At 36.4% G+C, this 24,931-nt stretch overlaps 1 protein-coding gene and 1 long non-coding RNA gene across 5 annotated transcripts in view; one reads left to right on the forward strand and one right to left on the reverse strand.

Annotated features, from left to right (window-relative positions):
- LOC133653265 (uncharacterized) overlaps window positions 1–24,931 on the forward strand; it is an 86,127-nt gene that overhangs the window by 55,972 nt on the left and 5,224 nt on the right. The gene's annotated exons all lie outside the window — the stretch shown is intronic.
- LOC133653263 (plexin-A1-like) overlaps window positions 715–24,931 on the reverse strand; it is a 684,271-nt gene continuing 660,054 nt past the window's right edge. For all 4 annotated transcript variants that reach the window (XM_062052348.1, XM_062052349.1, XM_062052350.1 and 1 more), the window contains 5 exons: window positions 23,950–24,140; window positions 21,463–21,632; window positions 19,067–19,279; window positions 9,113–9,263; window positions 715–3,823 (listed from right to left, as the gene is read on the reverse strand). In XM_062052348.1, the coding sequence (XP_061908332.1) occupies window positions 3,728–3,823; window positions 9,113–9,263; window positions 19,067–19,279; window positions 21,463–21,632; window positions 23,950–24,140 (821 nt within the window). In that variant the 3' untranslated portion in view covers window positions 715–3,727. The remainder of the gene's footprint in view (window positions 3,824–9,112; window positions 9,264–19,066; window positions 19,280–21,462; window positions 21,633–23,949; window positions 24,141–24,931) is intronic.

Raw genomic sequence — 24,931 nt, forward strand, 5'->3', positions numbered from 1 at the left:
ACCAACCTTTTTGAAACCAAGAGCTACTTCTTGGGTAGTGATTAATACGAAGGGCTACCAGTTTGATACACACTTCAATAAATTGCCAGAAATAGCCAATTTGCTCAATTTACCTTTAACTCTATGTTATTATTAATAATTAATGATATTTACACTTAATTGAACGGTTTAAAAGAGGAGAAAACACGAAAAAAATGACAAATAAATTTTGAAACATAGTTTATCTTCAATTTCGACTCTATAAAATTCAAGATTCAACCGAAAAAAAGAAGAGAAAAACTAGCTAATTCGAATCTTTTTGAAAAAATTAAAAAAATTATTTATGGAACATCATTAGTAATTTTTCCTGATTAAGATTAATTTTAGAATTTTGACGACATGTTTTAAATAGGTTAAAATCCAATCTGCACTTTGTTAGAATATATAACAAATTGGACCAAGCTATATTTCTAACAAAGACAAATCATTATTTCTTCTAGATTTTCCAGAACAAAATTTTTAAAAGAAATTAAAAAGACTTTGAAATAAGATTTAAATTTGATTATACAGATTTTCTAGATTTGCCAGAATATTTTTTTTTAGTTTTAATCATAATAAGTTTGAAGAAATATTTCACAAATATTCTTTGTTGAAAAAACAGAAGCTAAAATGAAGAATTAAATCAAAATGTATTTATTATTCTTTACAATAGAAAAATTAATTTACTTGAACATTGATTTAAATTGTAAGGAAAGAAGAGGAAGGAATTTAAAAGGTAAAAAGGTATATGTGTTTAAAAATCCTAAAATCATTTTTAAGGTTGTATTTTTTCTCTAAAATTGTCTTTCTGAAAGTTATAAAAAGCAAAGTAAAAAAATGTATGCATTTATTTAAACAAGCGAAGACCAAGTCTTTAAAATATTTTCTTGGATTTTCAAATTCTATTTGAGTTTTGTCTCTCTTAGAATTAAAAATGTCGAGCAAAGCGAGACCAGCTTGCTAGTAAATAAATACAATTTTAAAAATAGAGGCAGCTCACTGGTAAGTGCTGCTATTTGAGCTATTTTTAGAACAGGCCAGCGGGCTACTCATCTGGTCCTTACGGGCGACCTGGTGCCTGCGGGCACTGCGTTGGTGACCCCTGATATAGACTGAGTCAGTAGCCCCTTTTACACAGCCGTGTTTTATTTTTTAGCCGGGTTGCTGTTCTGTACAAACGGCGCGGATACGGAATGTAGACACAAAGTGTTCCGACTTATGAGGTAGTAACTTATTCTATGTCAATAGTGACAGTGGGGTCCTGTTGTGTTGAAAGCAGTGCTGTCAAACCATTAATTTCACATCTGAATAATTACAATTCAATTCATGATTAATCAAAGTGACACAAATGCGATTTTGTTGTCATAATCTACAAACATATTATACTTGAATGCGCCTTAAAACTGTAACAGTTTTATTTTGAAGTTAAATTTGCTAGCGAGCACACTTGTCATCTACTCAGTGGCCTAGTGGTGAGAGTGTCCGCCCTGAGATGGGTAGGTCGTGAGTTCAAACCCCGGCCGAGTTATACCAAAGACTATAAAAATGGGACCCGTTACCTCCCTGCTTGGCACTCAAAATCAAGGATTGGAATTGGGGGTTAAATCACCAAAAAATGACTCCGGGCGCGGCCACCGCTGCTGCTCACGGCTCCCCTCACCTCCCAGGCAGTGAACAAGGGGATGGGTCAAATGCAGAGGACAAATTTCACCACACCTAGAGTGTGTGTGACTTTTCATGTAACGTCTGCGATTAATCCTCCGACTAATTTGCATGATTAATTAGCGTTTATAAAAATTTTCGGTGTTTAATTGTATGCGTTAATTCAGACAGTCTAGCAATCGTGGGTTGTTGTCCATGAAGTGGTGTCCATGAACTGGTGTCCATGAACTGGGGTCCATGAACTGGGGTCCATGAACTGGGGTCCATGAAATGTATTCATCCATGAACCGGTGTCCATGAACCGGTGTCCATGAACTGGTGTCCATGAACTGGGGTCCAGGAACTGGGGTCCATGAACTGGTGTCCATGAAATGTATTCATTCATGAAGTGGTATCCATGAACCGGTGTCCATGAACTGGTGTCCATGAACTGGGGTCCATAAACTGGGGTCCATGAACTGGTGTCCATGAAATGTATTCATTCATGAAGTGGTATCCATGAACCGGTGTCCATGAACTGGTGTCCATGAACTGGGGTCCATGAACTGGGGTCCATGAACTGGTGTCCATGAAATGTATTCATTCATGAAGTGGTATCCATGAACCGGTGTCCATGAACTGGTGTCCATGAACTGGGGTCCATGAACTGGGGTCCATGAACTGGTGTCCATGAAATGTATTCATCAATGAAGTGGTATCCATGAACTGGGGTCCATGAACTGGTGTCCATGAAATGTATTCATCAATGAAGTGGTATCCATGAACTGGGGTCCATGAACTGGTGTCCATGAACCGGTGTCCATGAACTGGTGTCCATGAACTGGGGTCCATGAACTGGGGTCCATGAACTGGTGTCCCTGAAATGTATTCATCAATGAAGTGGTATCCATGAACTGGGGTCCATGAACTGGTGTCCATGAACTGGGGTCCATGAACTGGGGTCCATGAAGTGGTGTCCATGAAATGTATTCATCCATGAAGTGGTATCCATGAACCGGTGTCCATGAACTGGTGTCCATGAACTGGGGTCCATGAACTGGGGTCCATGAAGTGGTGTCCATGAAATGTATTCGTCTTGTGTGTGAAAGTGCAGACCTGATGAGCTTCTCTGTGTAAAAGGGGCTGGTGAATCAAATGGATCCATGGGTGGATTCTGTCGAAGAACATCACTGTGGGTTGACTAGCACGGCGTACTGCATTAAACATAGAACCCTTCTGCAATTTGGAGTCCAGTTTTCCCATTCACATATTTTCTCCCCCCTTAAAGTCTCACTAATAAGCATGACAACATTTTTATAACACATTTCATCGAAGTAAAAGAAAAAGTCTCTTTGCACTAAACAACATTCAAAGTAAAACATGGCACGCAACTTTAGCTGGTGTTGCTTTTTTTCTTTTCTTTTGAAGTTTTCACATTTTCTACGTGGAAATATCAAATCCTGTCAAACCTATCGTTTTTATACATTAAAAGAAAAAGAACATCTCTTTCAACGCAAACAGAGGCTCGTATTTATATATTTATAAATGTGTTCATATATCCTTTGCTCTCTTTTGATTTAGCTTTTGTTGTGCAAATTCAGCAGTAACATGAGCGGCACAGCGCTAAGGAGAGGAGGCAGTATGGTGGGGAAGGAAGGAAATGGCAAATCAACCGTAAGCAGGAAGTTCCAAATGGTTGGGAGTTTGTCATCAGTTCTTCCTCCTCCGTGTGTCCACCCTGATAATGGCAACAGGAAAGGGATATCCCCAAACGGGATCAAGTATCCTGGTTCCTTCCACCCTGGTTTAGGTCCTGGTTGTAGCCGAAAAAAAACCACTGCCCTCTGCTGGACTGGAGTCAACACGGACTACTGCGCGTTCGCTCAATTTGGTTCAATCCGGGCTTGGTTTGCAGCTCAGTTTGAAATAAAAAAGCGGACTTCGGCCATTCAATCGCACCTCTGCCGTCTCTTCGTTGAACGGACTAAATTGACTTTTTGTTGTTCGTCCGGTTGATGACCGTCTGGGAAGGAAGGCGTTGTTGGCCAGCATTCCACCGCTTTAACCCTCAGCTGGTCAGCGCCATGGTGTCGATGACCTGCTCCAGCTTGCCACGTAGCCTCTGTCGCCGCGATTGCTCGTCTTTCTGCAACGCCGACAGGATCTGAAACAAAATGGCGAAAAGCACTATTAGCATCAGCAAGTAACTTCTGTGAGTATTGTTCAGTTTCCCACACATTCATTTATTTGTGGCGGCCCACCACGAAAGAATTACGTCCGCCACAAATTTAAAAAAAATATTTTTTTTAATTTTTTTGTCCTGTCCAGCTTCTCAGGCAAGTCATATAGTTGATGTAGATGCCCATATAGGCTGTTCACATTTACTTTACAAAAGAGAAGTGTAGGATACTTCTCTTGTTGCCTTATTTGTATTTGACCACTACTGTTTTCTGTTTATTTGTTACTGACTGTGGCAGGACACCTCTGCCTCTGTTTCACTTTATGTTGCTGGTAAATAATATGGTTGTAGTAGTACGCTAAAGTTACATTATTTAGTATGCACTAATTAAAGGGGCAGAGATTTAAGAGACATTTTAACTTTTATATTTTATAAGATATCTTTTTTGTAAGAACCACAATTAATAAATATATTTCAGTGAATAACTTATTGTTCAAATCTGTATATAAATATGTACATAAAGTGTTGTAATTATATTGTAAAATGGATGGATGGATGGACGTTTGAAACAAAACTGTTATTAATTAGTAAGTATACATTTTTTGAGCATTTTTAGAGAAAATCATATCATTGTAGTAAATTATGCAAATTACTCGATGATGTCATGTGACCACGCCCATAGCCACGCCTCCACCGCCACATGTATCTTGGCAGTTTATGGGAAACACTGTTGTTTCTACATAGTTTCACTTATTGTAACATTTGATGGATTTTGTTTAGGGATGTCCGATAATGGCTTTTTGCCGATATCCGATATGCCGATATTGTCCAACTCTTTAATTACCGATACCGATATCAACTGATGCCGATATCAACCGATATATACAGTCGTGGAATTAACACATTATTATGCCTAATTTGGACAACCAGGTATGGTGAAGATAAGGTACTTTTTAAAAAAATGAATCAAATAAAATAAGATAAATAAATTAAAAACATTTTCTTGAATAAAAAAGAAAGTAAAACAATATAAAAACAGTTACATAGAAACTAGTAATTAATGAAAATTTGTAAAATTAACTGTTAAAGGTTAGTATTATTAGTGGAGCAGCAGCACGCACAATCATGTGTGCTTACGGACTGTATCCCTTGCAGACTGTATTGATATATATTGATATATAATGTAGGAACCAGAATATTGATAACAGAAAGAAATGGGGGGAGGGAGGTTTTTTGGGTTGGTGCACTAATTGTAAGTGTATCTTGTGTTTTTTATGTTGATTTAATAAAACAAAACAAAAAAAAAACGATACAGATAATAAAAAACCGATACCGATAATTTCCGATATTACATTTTAACGCATTTATCGGCCGATAATATCGGCAGGCCGATATTATCGGACATCCCTAACTATTACAGTAAAAAAAAATACATGTATATTAAATTAGTAATAAAAGAAACACAAAATATATAAACACATTAAAAAATATAACTAAAAGTAAGACATATCTTTATCAACTCTCCGCTAAAGGCAACGTTTGGAAAATCTTCACCATGGCCAGCATTTAAGTGGTGTTTTTATTTATTTTTTGCGATTGTTTCACAAAATGATATAATATCTTGCCCTGAAACATTGTTTTTTTCTTTAAGTAAAAGAACAATTTCCGTGAATACATCAAAAATAACAAGGAGAAGAAGTAAGTAAAGGTTATGTTTTTGAAAGAATGGCAAAAGTATGTGTGCTTCTAAGGTATCATTTTTCCTCGGCTTTAGCACGTTGCAATTGGCAGAGAAATGTTTATATCAATCAAATCAGCCAGCAAGAAAGAACATTTTCTATGAATGTCATCTCCTTAAGTAGTTGATGCTCCATTCATACAAAAAATCCTGACAAAAATGTCAATTTTGGGCTCCCTGGTGACTATTTCACTGGAAGACTCCGGGCGCTTGCGCGTCATTCAAGTTATTATGTGGACATGTGCTGCATGTATGTCTGCTTTAGGGACATATTGAGGGAGCCTAATACCTAAGACTGTAATGAAGGGGGAGCAGATGGTGTGAATGGAGCCAGCTGCAAGCAACTACTGTAATATAGCTTTAATAGCAGGGATGGAGAGGATGCAAAAGAACTGCTCACTTCTCATCATTCAGCAGAAACTGTAATAAAGTGGGGGAAATTGAAGGTCGGTGGTCCTATATTAGTCAATGGCGACATTGCAGCCTTTTGCGATAGTGATATTCATCACGATATATTTGCCATGTAAATAATAATATAGGTGTTTCGAAACTGGCTACAAGTGCTCCTAAATTAGCTGCGGACGTATGAGGTAACATATTGTGTCCTTTCCAGCTGTATTACTTTCTCAAAACTATTATTAACCTACTTGCTAATATACTGTTGAGACATAATACATACTTATTATTCTGTTGTTTGGATACTTTACATTAGTTTTGGGCAATGCTACACATTTAGGTATGGATCCAATACCAAGTAGTTGCAGTTGTAGACACAGCTGCCCTGGGTAGGCTGACGGAATTCCGGCCTCTCTGACCACCACCAAACATTCAGATTGGTGTATGACAACATGTCCACAGCAGAGGATGCTCGTTCTCAGTAGGATATTAGAGATGAGCAATATGGCCTAAAATCTATATTGTGATATACTGTATCTACATAGCAGCTCTTTGCATATATATATATATATATATATATATATATATATATTAGGGCTGCAACTAACGATTAATTTGATAATCGATTAATCTGTCGATTATTACTTCGATTAATCGATTAATAATCGGATAAAAGAGACAAACTACATTTCTATCCTATCCGGTATTTTATTGAAAAAAACCAGCATACTGGCATCATACTTATTTTGATGATTGTTTCTCAGCTGTTTGTAAATGTTGCAGTTTATAAATAAAGGTTTAGTAAAAAAAACAAAAAAACTCTGCGCATAGCATAGATCCAACGAATCGATGACTAAATTAATCGGCAACTATTTTAATAATCGATTTTAATCGATTTAATCGATTAGTTGTTGCAGCCCTAATATATATATATATATATATATATATATATATATATATATATATATATATATATATATATATATATATATATATTAGGGCTGCAAATCTTTGGGTGTCCCACGATTCGATTCAATATCGATTCTTTGGGTCACGATTTGATTCAAAATCTATTTTTTTAAATTCAAAAACGATATTTTCCCGATTCAAAAGGATTGTCTATTCATTGAATACATAGATTTCAGCAGGATCTACCCCAGTCTGCTGACATGCAAGCAGAGTAGTAGATCTTTGTAAAAAGCTTTTATAATTGTAAAGGACAATGTTTTATCAACTGATTGCAATAATGTACATTTGTTTGAACTATTAAATGAACCAAAAATATGACTTATTTTATCTTTGTGAAAATATTGGACACAGTGTGTTGTCAAGTTTATGAGATGCGATGCAAGTGTAAGCCACTGTGACACTATTGTTCTTTTTATTATTTTTTTATAAATGTCTAACAATAATGTCAATGAGGGATTTTTAATCACTGCTATGTTGAAATTGTAACTAATTGATACTGTTGTTGATAATATTCATTTTTGTTTCACTACTTTTGGTTTCTTCTGTGTGGTGTTTGTGTCTCCTCTCAATTGCTCTGTTTATTGCACTTCTGAGTGTTGCTGGGTCGGGTTTGCTTTTGGAAATTGGATTGCATTGTTATGGTATTGCTGTGTATTGTTTTGTTGGATTGATTAATTAAAAAAAATAATAAAAAAAATCGATTTAAAAAAAAAAAAGAGAATTGATTCTGAATCGCACAACGTGAGAATCGTGATTCGAATTCGAATAAATTTTTTCCCCACAGCCCTAATATATATATATATATATATATATATATATATATATATATATATATATATATATATATATATATATATATATATATATATATATATATATATATATAAATGCATTAATAAATGACAGTTTTTCAGTAATTAAAAAATTAAACGGTATTACTAACCATCATGAATTATCACAAATTATCATTATACCGTTTAATGTTACATCCCTCGTCCATTAACAAGTAAAAAGTCAGGGGCGGTCACGGCATGTTCTTGCCGCAAATGTTGGTCAATTTTTTGGGAATTACGGCGAAAGACGAGGGCGGTCGCGGTACTACACCTACTCACTGGCCTAGTGGTTAGAGTGTCCGCCCTGAGATGGGTAGGTTGTGAGTTCAAACCCCGGCCGAGTCATACCAAAGACTATAAAAATGGGAGCCATTACCTCCCTGCTTGGCACTCAAGGGTTGGAATTAGGGGTTAAATCACCAAAAATGATTCCCGGGCGCGGCTACCGCTGCCGCTCACTGCTCCCCTCACCTCCCAGGGGGTGAACAATGGGATGGGTCAAATGCAGAGGACGAATTTCCCCACAATTAGTGTGTGTGTGACAATCATTGCTACTTTAACTTTAACTTAACTAACTTAATAGTGGCAAAAAACGGCTTCTACCCCGAGCGAGTCGAGGCTTTTCTCCACGTCACTCACACATAGTGTCCGCCCTGAGATGGGTAGGTTGTGAGTTCAAACCGAGTCATAACAAAGACTATAAAAATGGGACTAGGGCTGCAACAACTAATCGATTAAATCGATTAAAATTGATTATAAAAATAGTTGGCGATTAATTTAGTCATCGATTTGTTGGATCTATGCTATGCGCATGCGCAGAGGCTACTTTATTATTATTATTTTTTTATAAACCTTTATTTATAAACTGCAACATTTACAAACAGCTGATAAACAATCATCAAAATAAGTATGGTGCCAGTATGCTGTTTTTTTTCAATAAAATACTGCAAAGGATAGAAATGTAGTTCGTCTCTTTTATCCGACTATTAATCGATTAATCAAAGTAATAATCGACAGATTAATCGATCATCAAATTAGTTGTTAGTTGCAGCCCTAAATGTGAGCCATTACCTCCCTGCCTTGGCACTCAGCATCAAGGGGTTGGAATTGGGGGTTAAATCACCAAAAATGATTCCCGGGCGCGGCCACCGCTGCTGCCCACTGCTCCCCTCACCTCCCAGGGGGTGATCAAGGGGATGGGTCAAATGCAGAGGACGAATTTCACCACACCTAGTGTGTGTGTGACAATCATTGCTACTTTAACTTTAACTTTAACTTGCCGCGGTCCAATTGGAGCCCTGCGTCATATTGAGGAGACCTTCCGGATTGCAACCTCACCTCGTCTTTGTATTTGATGATGTAGGAGTAGATCTCGTGCAGTGCAGACATGCTGTTGAACTGGCTGAGGTGCAGGCGGGACTGCTCCGCCAGGTAGGCACTCATGTCCTGGTCGCTGATGGCAGGCATACGCGAGATATCAGAGTAGTACCTGCGGGGAAGACGTGGGCGCAGTTACAACCTCATCCACATGCTCGCTGGCCGTCAAAAGGTGGGGCGGCGTGTACTGGAATGCTTCAACCACCAACTCTCTCACTGTCAGCGGCTGCAAGTTGACGCGGGGAAGGGAGCGGCCTTAAAAAGCTACTTAGAGATTAATAGAGTCGCCCGTGAAAGGGAACTTACAGCAAGCATCAGTGGTGCATAACTTATCCGAGCTGAGCAACATTTCAGTGCTGAATAAAAGATGAAGGGGTGAACTGTTTGCAGCGAGCGGTAAATAATGTCACAGTCGCAACAAACCCTCCAATCACCTGTGTCTTTTCCATCTCCGCGCTTGATGAGGAGGATGTGCAACAGATAACTAAAAAGAAATCAGGGGAGGGATCGTCACTATGCATATTAATAACGATGCTGATTTGAAAAGAAGGCAGAAAGCAGAAAATTGCTTTCAGCCGACTTGGAGCTACCTGTTTGCACCTTTTACTTTGAGCAGACTACGTCACATCTTAATTGTGAAGGAATGTTTTCATGGTGCAGCAGCTGCACGGGTAACTTTGCAACATACAGGTGGAACTCAAACGTATGGTGCATTCCAGCAATGACTCTTACAAGGTGAAACTAATACATGGCATGCAATTCAAGATGTCTTTTGATATCATTTTGAGGACCGTAGCTTACAGCTTCTGAAAAATGAAAATCTCAGAAAATGTTGGCTTTTTTAAAAGCTGTAAACCATGATATGATCATCAACATCAGGGGTCACCAATGCGGTGCCCGCGGGCACCAGGTAGCCCTCAAGGACCAGGGGCCGTACTTATCAAGCTTCTTAGAATGACTCCTAAGAAGTCTGCTAAGAGTTGACTTAAGAGTAAATGAATTCTTCGCTGAAAGCTGCACTTAAAAGTTAGTTATCAAGCGTCTTACTCACACTTTCAGCGAAGTGTAGGACTGAATCTTAAGTGTCACACTCGGAGCTGAATTACAACATTACTATGTGCTGTAAACGGAATTTTAGGTGACGTCATTTCTGTGTCCATAGAAATGACCAATCACGGAAGGGAATCCGTTGTCTAAGAATAAAGAAATATCTTGGAAATATTTAAGTGGACAATGGGAGTGTATATTTTGACAATAAACTACAAAATAATACAAAACAAACTAGTCCCCGCCGGCACTCACGCTACCGCTCCCTCTCTTCTCTCGCCCACACACTCACTGACGTCACTCACCTCACGGCCAAACACATACGCTACTGTCATAACATTTTCTTTCCAATTCATTAATTAGGCAACTAATTTGAAACTGGTGTGGGTGGCTCTATATATACTAGCCCACTGCAGACACATGCAGAAATCAACAAGGAATCGAAAAGTATTAAATCTGTGACAAAAATAATATCCGCTCTGTCTAAACGATACCGTTTGATCAGCTGCTCGTCATAAAAAACAAACAAAAAACATTGTTCCGTTCCCTGAACGTTCGCGCACGTCTCTCTCGCCTCAGTGCCATCCCCTGCTGGCAACTCCTAACCACTTAAGACACCTCTGAAGGTCTCTTAAATATCGCGGAGAGTAGGAGTGATTCTTAGACTTAAGAACGTTGATAAAAAGCTTTTATTCTTAAGTTTGAGAGTAGGACTAAATTTCGCAAATTCTCAGGACTTAAGTGTAAAATGGCACTCTAAGAAGCTTGATAAGTACGGCCCCAGATGAGTAGCCCGCTGGCCTGTTCTAAAAATAGCTCAAATAGCAGCACTTACCAGTGAGCTGTCTCTATTTTTAAAATTGTATTTATTTACTAGCAGCTGGTCTCGCTTTGCTCGACATTTTTAATTCTAAGAGAGACAAAACTCAAATAGAATTTGAAAATCCAAGAAAATATTTTAAAGACTTGGTCTTCACTTGTTTGAATAAATTCATTTATTATTTTACTTTGCTTCTTATAACTTTCAGAAAGACTATTTTAGAGAAAAAATACAACCTTAAAAATGATTTTAGGATTTTTAAACACATATACCTTTTTACCTTTTAAATTCCTTCCTCTTCTTTCCTGACAATTTAAATCAATGTTCAAGTAATTTTTTTATTTTTTTATTGTAAAGAATAATAATTAAATTTTAATTGAATTCTTCATTTTAGCTTCTGTTTTTTCGACGAAGAATATTTGTGAAATATTTCTTCAAACTTATTATGATTAAAATTCAAAAAAAATATTCTGGCAAATCTAGAAAATCTGTAGAATCAAATTTAAATCTTATTTCAAAGTCTTTTGAATTTCTTTTAAAATTTTTGTTCTGGAAAATGTAGAAGAAATAATTATTTGTCTTTGTTAGAAATATAGCTTGGTCCAATTTGTTATATATTCTAACAAAGTGTAGATTGGATTTTAACCTATTTAAAACATGTCATCAAAATTCTAAAATTAATCTTAATCAGGAAAAATTACTAATGATGTTCCATAAATTATTTTTTTTATTTTTTCAAAAAGATTCGGATTAGCTAGTTTTTCTCTCCTTTTTTTCGGTTGAATTTTGAATTTTAAAGAGTCGAAATTGAAGATAAACTATGTTTCAAAATGTAATTGTCATTTTTTTCGTGTTTTCTCCTCTTTTAAACCGTTCAATTAAGTGTAAATATCATTAATTATTAATAATAACATAGAGTTAAAGGTAAATTGAGCAAATTGGCTATTTCTGGCAATTTATTTAAGTGTGTATCAAAATGGTAGCCCTTCGCATTAATCACTACCCAGGAAGTAGCTCTTGGTTTCAAAAAGGTTGGTGACCCCTGATCAACATTATAACACACAAATTAATGAGTTAATATAAATGATCAGTTTCACATTTAAAGTTGGATTGCTGAAATGAATTGACTTCCACACCATATTCACATTTTTTGAGTTTCACCTGGATCTATATACCGTATTTTTCGGACTATAAGTCGCAGTTTTTTTCATAGTTTGGCCGGTCTTGCGACTTATACTCAGGAGCGACTTACACTACCGTTCAAAAGTTTGAGGTCACCCAAACAATTTAGTGGAATAGCCTTCATTTCTAAGAACAAGAATAGACTGTCGCGTTTCAGATGAAAGTTCTCTTTTTCTGGCCATTTTGAGCGTTTAATTGACCCCACAAATGTGATGCTCCAGAAACTCAATCTGCTCAAAGGAAGGTCAGTTTTGTAGCTTCTGTAACGAGCTAAAGTGTTTTCAGATGTGTGAACATGATTGCACAAGGGTTTTCTAATCATCAATTAGCCTTCTGAGCCAATGAGCAAACACATTGTACCATTAGAACACTGGAGTGATAGTTGCTGGAAATGGGCCTCTATACACCTATGTAGATATTGCACCAAAAAGCAGACATTTGCAGCTAGAATAGTCATTTACCACATTAGCAATGTATAGAGCAGGGGTCACCAACCTTTTTGAAACCAAGAGCTACTTCTTGGGTACTGATTAATGCGAAGGGCTACCAGTTTGATACACACTTCAATAAATTGCCAGAAATAGCCAATTTGCTCAATTTACCTTTAACTCTATGTTATTATTAATAATTAATATTTACACTTAATTGAATGGTTTAAAAGAGGAGAAAACACGAAAAAAATGACAATTAATTTTGAAACATAGTTTATCTTCAATTTCGACTCTTTAAAATTCAAAATTCAACCGAAAAAAAGAAGAGAAAAACTAGCTCATTCGAATCTTTTTGAAAAAATAAAAAAAATAATTTATGGAACATCATTACTAATTTTTCCTGATTAAGATTCATTTTAGAATTTTGATGACATGTTTTAAATAGGTTAAAATCCAATCTACACTTTGTTAGAATATATAACAAATTGGACCAAGCTATATTTCTAACAAGGCAAATCATTATTTCTTATAGATATTCCAGAACAAAAATTTTAAAAGAAATTAAAAATACTTTGAAATAAGATTTAAATTTGATTCTACAGATTTTCTAGATTTGCCGGAATAATTGTTTTGAATTTTAATCATAATAAGTTTGAAGAAATATTTCACAAATATTCTTCGTCGAAAAAACAGAAGCTAAAATGAAGAATTCAATTAAAATGTATTTATTATTCTTTACAATAAAAAAAATAAATTTACTTGAACATTGATTTAAATTGTCAGGAAAGAAGAGGAAGGAATTTAAAATGTAAAAAAGGTATATGTGTTTAAAAATCCTAAAATCATTTTTAAGGTTGTATTTTTTCTCTAAAATTGTCTTTCTGAAAGTTATAAGAAGCAAAGTAAAAAAAATAATTATTTTATTTAAACAAGTGAAGACCATGTCTTTAAAATATTTTCTTGGATTTTCAAATTTTATTTGAGTTTTGTCTTTCTTAGAATTAAAAATGTCAGGCAAAGCGAGACCAGCTTGCTAGTAAATAAATACAATTTAAAAAATAGAGGCAGCTCACTGGTAAGTGCTGCTATTTGAGCTATTTTTAGAACAGGCCGGCGGGCTACTCATCTGGTCCTTACGGGCTACCTGGTGCCCGCGGGCACCGCGTTGGTGACCCCTGGTATAGAGTGTATTTCTTTCAAGTTAAGACTAGTTTAAAGTTATCTTCATTGAAAAGTACAGTGCTTTTCCTTCAAAAATAAGGACATTTCAATGTCACCCCAAACTTTTGAACGGTAGTGTATGTGTGAAATGATTAACACATTAGCGTAAAATATCAAATATTATTATTTATCTCATTGATGTAAGAGACTAGACGTATAAGATTTCATGGGATTTAGCGATTAGGAGTGACAGATTGTTTGGTAAACGTATAGCATGTTCTATATGTTATAGTTATATGAATGACTCTTACCATAATATGTTACGTTAACATACCAGTTGGTTATTTATGCCTCATATAACGTACACTTATTCAGCCTGTTGTTCACTATTCTTTAGACATTTTAAATTGCCTTTCAAATGTCTATTCTTGGTGTTGGCTTTTATCAAATACATTTCCCCCAAAAATGCAACTTATACTCCAGTGCGACTTACACTACCGTTCAAAAGTTTGGGGTCACATTGAAATGTCCTTATTTTTGAAGGAAAAGTACTGTACTTTTCAATGAAGATAACTTTAAACTAGTCTTAACTTGAAAGAAATACACTCTATACATTGCTAATGTGGTAAATGACTATTCTAGCTGCAAATGTCTGCTTTTTGGTGCAATATCTACATAGGTGTATAGAGGCCCATTTCCAGCAACTATCACTCCAGTGTTCTAATGGTACAATGTGTTTGCTCATTGGCTCAGAAGGCTAATTGATGATTAGAAAACCCTTGTGCAATCATGTTCACACATCTGAAAACACTTTAGCTCGTTACAGAAGCTACACAACTGACCTTCCTTTGAGCAGATTGAGTTTCTGGAGCATCACATTTGTGGGGTTAATTAAACGCTCAAAATGGCCAGAAAAAGAGAACTTTCATCTGAAACTCGACAGTCTATTCTTGTTCTTAGACATGAAGGCTATTCCACTAAATTGTTTGGGTGAACCCAAACTTTTGAACGGTAGTGTATATATGTTTTTTCCCTTCTTTATTATGCATTTTCGGCCGGTGCGACTTATACTCCGGAGCGACTTATACTCCGAAAAATACGGTACCCGTATAGTTTATATGTAATCATAATATAGAAATATAGAAATATTGTAACACTGTGAACTATAAATATATGTAAAACCAAGTTCTCCTCACTGTTGTTAATCATTATAAAATCCAACATTTTAAATATTAATCAACATTTGATTTTAATTAACATTAAAACCAAACAGTATATAAACGTCTAAGTTTTTGAAAGGCGTAAAAACATTTTAGAATTTTTTTTTTTTACTGAAATTTCTTAAACTTTAGTCCTAAACAAAAATATTGAACATGTAATGTTTTTTGTTTTTTTTACTTTTTTAGAGGTCCTTTGCTCAGATGTCACAGGATTAAGTGAGTAAAATAACGTGTTGTGCAAATATATACTACCGTATTTTTCGGAGTATAAGTCGCACCGGCCGAAAATGCATAATAAAGAAGGAAAAAAACATATATAAGTCGCACTGGAGTATAAGTCGCATTTTTTGGGGAAATGTATTTGATAAAAGCCAACACCCAGAATAGACATTTGAAAGGCAATTTAAAATAAATAAAGAATAGTGAACAACAGGCTGAATAAGTGTACGTTATATGAGGCATAAATAAGCAACTGAGAACGTGCCTGGTATGTTAACGTAACATATTATGGTAAGAGTCATTCAAATAACTATAACATATAGAACAAGGGTCACCAACCTTTTTGAAAGCAAGAGCTACTTCTTGGGTAGTGATTAATGCGAGGGGCTACCAGTTTGATACACACTTAAATAAATTGCCAGAAATAGCCAATTTGCTCAATTCACCTTTAACTCTGTTATTATTAATATTTAATGATATTTATCTTTGTGGAAACACTGATCATCTTAATGATTTCTCACAATAAATATATATAGAAACAGATAAATATCAATATGCAACACTTTATTTTTATATTTTCTCTAAGTGCACATTTTTCAAATTGAACATTTTCAAATGATCACTTCTAAGACAGTCTTGTGAAATCACAATACCCCATTTTAACTAGCTAGCCACTAACATTTTTGAACAAATCATGAATTACTTTGCACCATGTTTGTACAAATAATAACTCATGTAAAATACAAAAGTCAACTCGGAAATTTTTAAATAAATCATGTCACACTTTGAACTGGACACCAAATCTGTTATCTGTTTCTTTGTCAGTTAGTGAAGACCAAGTCTTTCAAATATTTTCTTGGATTTTCAAATTCTATTTGAGTTTTGTCTCTCTTAGAATTAAAAATGTCGAGCAAAGCGAGACCAGCTTGCTAGTAAATAAATACAATTTAAAAAATAGAGGCAGCTCACTGGTAAGTGCTGCTATTTGAGCTATTTTTAGAACAGGCCAGTGGGCTACTCATCTGGGGCCGTACTTACCAAGCTTCTTAGAGTGCCATTTTACACTTAAGTCCTGAGAATTTGCGAAATTTAGTCCTACTCTCAAACTTAAGAATAAAAGCTTTTTATCAACGTTCTTAAGTCTAAGAATCACTCCTACTCTCCACGATATTTAAGAGACCTTCAGAGGTGTCTTAAGTGGTTAGGAGTTGCCAGCAGGGGATGGCACTGAGGCGAGAGAGACGTGCGCGAACGTTCAGGGAACGGAACAATGTTTTGGTTTTTTTTGATGACGAGCAGCTGATCAAACGGTATCGTTTAGACAGAGCGGATATTATTTTTGTCACAGATTTAATACTTTTCGATTCCTTGTTGATTTCTGCATGTGTCTGCAGTGGGCTAGTATATATAGAGCCACCCACACTAGTTTCAAATTAGTTGCCTAATTAATGAATTGGAAAGAAAATGTTATGACAGTAGCGTATGTGTGTGGCCGTGAGGTGAGTGACGTCAGTGAGTGTGTGGGCGAGAGAAGAGAGGGAGCGGTAGCGTGAGTGCCGGCGGGGACTAGTTTGTTTTGTATTATTTTGTAGTTTATTGTCAAAATATACACTCCCATTGTCCACTTAAATATTTCCAAGATATTTCTTTATTCTTAGACAACGGATTCCCTTCCGTGATTGGTCATTTCTATGGACACAGAAATGACGTCACCTAAAATTGCGTTTACGGCACATAGTAATGTCGTAATTCAGCTCTGAGTGTGACACTTAAGATTCAGTCCTACACTTCGCTGAAAGTGTGAGTAAGACGCTTGATAACTAACTTTTAAGTGCAGCTTTCAGCGAAGAATTTATTTACTCTTAAGTCAACTCTTAGCAGACTTCTTAGGAGTCATTCTAAGAAGCTTGATAAGTACGGCCCCTGGTCCTTACGGGCTACCTGGTGCCCGCGGGCACCACGTTGGTGACCCATGATATAGAACATGCTATATGTTTACCAAACAATCTATCACTCCTAATCGCTAAATCCCATGAAATCTTATACGTCTAGTCTCTTACGTGAATGAGATAAATAATATTATTTGATATTTTACGCTAATGTGAAGTGAATTGTGAAGTGAATTATATTTATATAGCGCTTTTCTCTAGTGACTCAAAGCGCTTTACATAGTGAGACCCAATATCTAAGTTACAATTAAACCAGTGTGGGTGGCACTGGGAGCAGGTGGGTAAAGTGTCTTGCCCAAGGACACAACGGCAGTAACTAGGATGGCGGATGTGGGGATCGAACCTGCAACCCTTAAGTTGCTGGCACGGCCGCTCTACCAACCGAGCTATACCGCCAATGTGTTAATCATTTCACACATAAGTCGCTCCTGAGTATAAGTCGCACCCCCGGCCAAACTATGAAAAAAACTGCCACTTATAGTCCGAAAAATACGGTAATTGAAAACCGTGACATCATTTGATCAAATACCTTTTAAAAGGTTAAAAACATTAAGTGTTTGGTAGTTTTGATTGGGGTTAAAGTTGATTAAGAGATTTGAGGGAAAAAAAAATACATTGAAAAATTAAGACTTTGGTTTTGGGGCAAAAAAAATGTACATTGAAATCTTAAAACTTACATGAAAAAAACCTTTTTAGGGATAATCATGTATAATAGAGTAAAACAACAAAAATGATGGCTAAAAACATAGCAAAATAGTACTGAAAAGCAAAAAGGTCAGCCCATGTCCCCTAAAGCAGTGGTCCCCAACCACCGGAGAATAATTTTTTTTTTTTTTTTTTTTTAATGAAATCAACATAAAAAACATAATATATACATTCTATATCAATATAGATCAATACAGCCTGCAGGGATACAGTCCGTAAGCACACATGATTGGATTTTTTAGGACCACTGCCCTAAAGCAGTGATTTTCAACCACTGTGAGATATTGTCTGGTGTGTCGTGGGAAAATATGCAACTTAACCTAATTGGTCCAAAAAAAGTTTTTTTGCAAATCAATAATCCTAATAATGTGCCGTTGTCTACTGCCTGTGCTGTGTAGAGCTTGGCAGGGTAATCTTGTAATACTCCATACCAGTAGGTGGCAGCAGGTAGTTCATAGCTTTGTAGAAGTCGGATCGCGTCGAGGATGGTTTGTCGTGATCCCAATATGCAGAGCACAGCGGGAGACAGCGTGCAGGTAAAAAAAGGTATGTAACGCTTAAACCAAAAATTAACAAAAGGCAAGTCCCGCTAGGAAAAGGCACTAAAGTACAGGGATGGCTATGTAAAACAAAAGTAAATCTGAACTGGCCGCAAAGTCAACAAAAACAGAATGCTGGACGACAGCAAAAACTTACAGCGTGTGGAGCAAAGACGGCATCCACAAAGCACATCCCGTACATGACATGACAATCAACAATGTCACCACAAAAAAGGATAGCGTACGCACAACTTAAATAGTCTTGATAGCGAATACAAAGCAGGTGCGGGCAATAGCGCTCAAAGGAAGGCGTGAAGCTGCTACAGGAGAACACCAACTAAACAGGAAGGGTCACCAAAATAACAGCGCAAGACAGGAACTAAAGCACTACACACAGGAAACGACCACAAACTCAAAATAAGGCACGACAACCTGTTGGAGTTTAATTTTTTTTAACCTTTTCTGCTGGTGGTGTGCTTCTGTATTTTTTTTAATGAAAAAAATGTGCCTTGGCTCTAAAAAGGTTGAAAAACAGTGCCCTAAAGGTTAATCAAAAAAAAAAGGGAATAATACTGGGGTATTATCATCTTATATAATAAAAATGGTTCGTAATAAAAGTGATGTAATGTCATGTCATTGTACCTTTCCACCCAGTTCTTGTAGTTGGGGATGTCTTTAGCGTAGAGGAGTTTGTTGGACGGTGAGTCCTTCCCCAGTTTGTGTTCAGACGTGGAGCACGAGTCCATGAAGGTCTGGGCGATCACGGACAGGCACGCGTCCGTGATGCTGTTCTTTTGGATGTCGAAGACAAACTGCGGGTTCTTGATCACGTTCACCCAGAACCTCAGTGGGAGGCTAAAGGGAGCCAGAGCGAAAAACACATTAGATGTTTGTTAAAACTCTTTCAGCAACTAACTACTTATTGGTTCTTTATTCAAGGAAAATGTATGTACTGGTAATAGCATTTAGTTGAGTTAATATTTGGAGTTAAGGGTTAAGATTATGACTAGAGTTCAAATTAGCTTTTGGGTTGACAATCCTAACCTAACCCTCAACCCAACTATAATCCTTATCAATCTCTAACCCCAGCTCCAACCCAGATCCAACCAAATCTTTAGCCCTTAATCGAAAGCCTGACCTAACCTCAAACCCAACATAGCCCTAGACCAGGGCTAATCAACCACATAATGAAGAGGGCCGCAGTTTCAAGAGCCCAAAGTCTCGGGGGCCAGACATCAAAATGTAGATGTTTCTTTGCAGTTGATTTTCCTTTGAGACTGTGTTTGCTAATTTACAAAGTAAACACATCAGCTCTCACAATGCACTGTCAATAAAATCCTGATGCTGCCCTCGCTACTCGTTTCCAGCGTGTGCAGCTAGACAGATAGTTAACAGCATAAAGAAACAGAAGCTAAGTTTTGTTTTGTTTCTTCCTTTTATTTCTTTAGACAGCTTCCCTTATTTAGGGTTTTAAGACTGAAAATAATCATTACAAAAGCATAACTCGTTGTTATCCCATTGGGTTGAGTTTTTTTCTCGCCCTGATGTGGCATCTGAGCCGAGGATGTCGTTGTGGCTCGTGCAGCCCTTTGAGACACTCGTGATTTAGGGCTATATATAACGTCCGTTGTGCATTTTACATAAATAGAAGGTTTAGTACACACAGCAAACATTGCACACAAGTGGTTTAACACGGTTAAACCCAAGGTGTAGCTCTGCTGGTCAAATTCAGCGCTACATGTATTGAACCAGTTAAGATGGCCAGAGTTGAACAGCCAAAAAGAACACCACGAGTACACAAAAGACATCACAAAGTCAACATTTTCAATCCATTCATACTTTGTTGTCCTGTTGCCGTTACAAGGCCGATTTTTGCGATTTATTTCGATTTTTTCAGGGTCGATAGTGCCATCTTCCTCTACTCACCCACTGCTGCTTCGTTGTGACACACATGTTTCACTGTTGCCCCCTGCGGTGTGGCGGGAGTACTGCATACATGAGCAACTCTGTTTTGAAAGGTTTCATCAGGCCTAGTTGGGTGTTGTTCGGCGGGCCAAATTAAAAGCTTTGGCGGGCCGGATGTGGCCCACGGGCCGCCAGTTGAATAGACCTGCCCTACATCAACGCTACTAATCTACATTTAAGATCTATGCCAGTCATTCCCCTACAGTGTTTCCCACACATTCATTTATTTGTGGTGGATTTTTTTAAATTTTATTTTATTTTTTATTTTTTATTTATTTTTTTGTCCTGTCCAGCTTCTCAGGCAAGTCATATAGTTGATGTAGATGCCCATATAGGCTGTTCACATTTACTTTACAAAAGAGAAGTGTAGGATACTTCTCTTGTTGCCTTATTTGTATTTGACCACTACTGTTTTCTGTTTATTTGTTACTGACTGTGGCAGGACACCTCTGCCTCTGTTTCACTTTATGTTGCTGGTAAATAATATGGTTGTAGTAGTAGGCTAAAGTTAAATTATTTAGCTTTAAGAGACATTTTAGCTTTTATATTTTATAAGATATATTTTTTGTAAGAACCACAATTAATCAATATATTTCAGTGAATACCTTATTCTTCAAATCTGTATATAAATATGTACATAAAGTGTTGTAATTATATTGTAAAATGGATGGACGTTTAAAACAAAACTGTTATTAAATAGTAAGTATACATTTTTTTAGCCTTTTTAGAGAAAATCATATCATTGTAGTAAATTATGCAAATTACTCGATGATGTCCTGGTGACCACGCCCATAGCCACGCCCCCACCGCCACAGGTATCTTGGCAGTTTATGGGAAACACTGCCCTACCATAACTCTACCCCTAATTCAAAACAAAAACTGAACCCTTACCGTAAGTCGAACCAAAACCCTAACCTAGGCCAAACTGTTCCACTCAATAACTTAAATTCAACACTTCAGACCACAAGAGAGCATACTTTCAAACAAGTGAACTACTGAAGGACAGTAACAGTCGCATGATGTTCAGCAGTAGCACACACTGTATGTAAACAATGGTGAAGACAAACGTTTACCAGTTGCTCTTCCAGGTGTGCCGTACGTCGTGGTCTGTGATGGAGTGTTTGTCGCCCTGCTCGTCCAGGAAGTCAAACATGTACTTGATGGCCAGCGGCAGAGCGCTGCCTCTGTGGGCCGTGCTGAAGATGGTCTCAAAGAGGTCGTCCACAAACTTCTGCAGTGTGCCCTTATTAGAAGAAGAGTATCAATGTATTTATTTATATTACTCACATGGGAATAATGCTGTATAATAGACTGTATTTATATTACTCACATGTGAATAATGCTGTATAATAGACTCTATTTATATTACTCACATGTGAATAATGCTGTATAATAGACTGTATTTATATTATTCACATGTGAATAATGCTGTATAAAAGACTGTATTTATATTACTCACATGTGAATAATGCTGTATAATAGACTGTATTTATATTACTCACATGTGAATAATGCTGTATAATAGACTGTATTTATATTACTCACATGTGAATAATGCTGTATAATAGACTGCATTTATGTTATTCACATGTGAATAATGCTGTATAATAGACTGTATTTATATTACTCACATGTGAATAATGCTGTATAATAGACTGTATGTATATTATTCACATGTGAATAATTCTGTATAATAGACTGTATTTATATTACTCACATGCGAATAATGCTGTATAATAGACTGTATTTATATTACTCACATGTGAATAATGCTGTATAATAGACTGTATTTATATTACTCACATGTGAATAATGCTGTATAATAGACTGCATTTATGTTATTCACATGTGAATAATGCTGTATAATAGACTGTATTTATGTTATTCACATGTGAATAATGCTGTATAATAGACTGTATTTATATTACTCACATGTGAATAATGCTGTATAATAGACTGTATTTATATTACTCACATGTGAATAATGCTGTATAATAGACTGTATTTATATTATTCACATGTGAATAATGCTGTATAATAGACTGTATTTATATTACTCACATGTGAATAATGCTGTATAATAGACTGTATTTATATTACTCACATGTGAATAATACTGTATAATAGACTGTATTTATATTACTCACATGTGAATAATGCTGTATAATAGACTGTATTTATATTATTCACATGTGAATAATGCTGTATAATAGACTGTATTTATATTACTCACATGTGAATAATGCTGTATAATAGACTGTATTTATATTACTCACATGTGAATAATGCTGTATAATAGACTGTATTTATATTATTCACATGTGAATAATGCTGTATAATAGACTGTATTTATATTACTCACATGTGAATAATGCTGTATGATAGACTGTATTTATATTATTCACATGTGAATAATGCTGTATAATATACTGTATTTATATTACTCACATGTGAATAATGCTGTATAATAGACTGTCTTTACTGTATATTACTCACATGTGAATAATGCTGTATTTTAGACTGTATTTATATTACTCACATGTGAATAATGCTGTATTTTAGACTGTATTTATATTACTCACATGTGAATAATGCTGTAAAATATACTGTATTTATATTATTCACAGGTGAATAATGCTGTATAATAGACTGTATTAAACCAGTTAAGATAGTGTATAAAATAGGCTGTATTTATATTATTCACATGTGAATAATGCTGTATAATAGACTGTATTTATATTATTCACATGTGAATAATGCTGTATAATAGACTGTATTTATATTATTCACATGGGAATAATGCTGTATAATAGACTGTATTTATGTTATTCACATGTGAATAATGCTGTATAATAGACTGTATTTCTATTACTTACATGTTAATAATGCTGTATAATAGACTATATTTATATTATTCACATGTGAATAATTCTGTATAATAGACTGTATTAAACCAGTTAGGATACTGTATATAATAGGCTGTATTTATATTATTCACATGTGAATAATGCTGTATAATTGACTGTATTTATATTATTCACATGTGAATAATACCTAAGTGTTTATTGTTTATTGTGAGCAAACTGTGGTGCTGAATTTCCCCCAGGGATCAATAAAGTACTTTATATTCTACTCTATTCTATTCTAAGTATCGGACTACTTACTGTAAGTCTCTTAGACTTAGACAAACTTTAATGATCCACAAGGGAAATTGTTCCACACAGTAGCTCAATTACAAAGGATGGAAAGTGTAAGGATGGAAAGGACAATGCAGGTATAAAATAGACAAAAAATGTACCGTAGTAGCAATATAACATATATGTAATATTTACATTTATATATACAGTATATGATATATACTGATATTATATTTATACTGTAGTGTATGTAACAGCTGCAACATAAAATAGAGAGTAGATCCAGCATAAAATAGACATTTTAAACAAAGAGAGGTAGCACCAGCTGACATAGAAGCGGTCAGGTAATAGACAGATATCATCTCTTACCACTAAGACTGGATTAACTTAGCAAAAACGACACATTACTCCCTCGTGTCTTACTTTTGTAGCCAGGAGTCTGGTCAGGTAGATCTCAGACACCATCTTGCTGCCCCGATCGCCCTCCCGCTGGTCCGAGTGGTCGTGGTTCTTCACCAGATGCCACAACTTAGTCCCACTCTCCAGGTCAGGGGTGATCATGGGTGTGCGCGATCGAAGGCTGTCGGGACTGCTGGCTGTTCTCAGCATGCTCTCTGCAAAGCAGCAGAGGAAGAATGTAGCCTCCATCCATCATGTCCCAAAGCGGCTTTCAAAAAGTCTAGCGAGGTTTTGAACTCTTAACCCAGGGGTCGGCAACCCGCGGCTCCGGAGCCGCATGCGGCTCCTTGACCACTCTGATGCGGCTCAGCTACATACATGCCGACCCCCCCGATTTTCCCAGGAGACTTATGGATCTCAGTGTCTCTCATAGATTACTCCCAGGGAAAAAATAATCCTATTTACACTCTAATTACTAAATAAAGGGCGTGCCCTAATTGCACTGCAGTAATTGTCCTCTATAGCATTTACAAACAGCGTGCCAGCCCGGCCACAAGTTGTATGTTGCTTTTACTTGCACACATAGGAGACAGCAAAGCATACTTACTCATCAGCCACACAGCTTACACTGACGGTAGCCGTATCAAACAACTTTAACATTGTTACGTTACAAATATGCGCCACACTGTGAACCCACACCAAAAAAGAATGAAAAACACATTTCTGGAGAACATCCCACCGTAACACAACATAAACACAACACAACCATTACCCAGAATCCCATGCAGCCCTAACTCTTCCGGTCTACATTATACACCCCCACTACCACCAAATCCCCCCACACATCAACCCCCCCCCCCCCTCTCCGTGCGTTGGTTGAGCGGAAGAGTTAGGGCTGCATGGGATTCTGGGTATTGGTACCGTCAGTGTAAGATGTGTGGCTGCTGAGGTAGTACGCCTTGCTGTCACTTACGTGAGCAAGCTGAAAATTGCATTCTACGTGTGG

The sequence above is a fragment of the Entelurus aequoreus genome, linkage group LG07 (genome assembly GCF_033978785.1).
Source record: "Entelurus aequoreus isolate RoL-2023_Sb linkage group LG07, RoL_Eaeq_v1.1, whole genome shotgun sequence".
NCBI classification, from domain to species: domain Eukaryota; kingdom Metazoa; phylum Chordata; class Actinopteri; order Syngnathiformes; family Syngnathidae; genus Entelurus; species Entelurus aequoreus.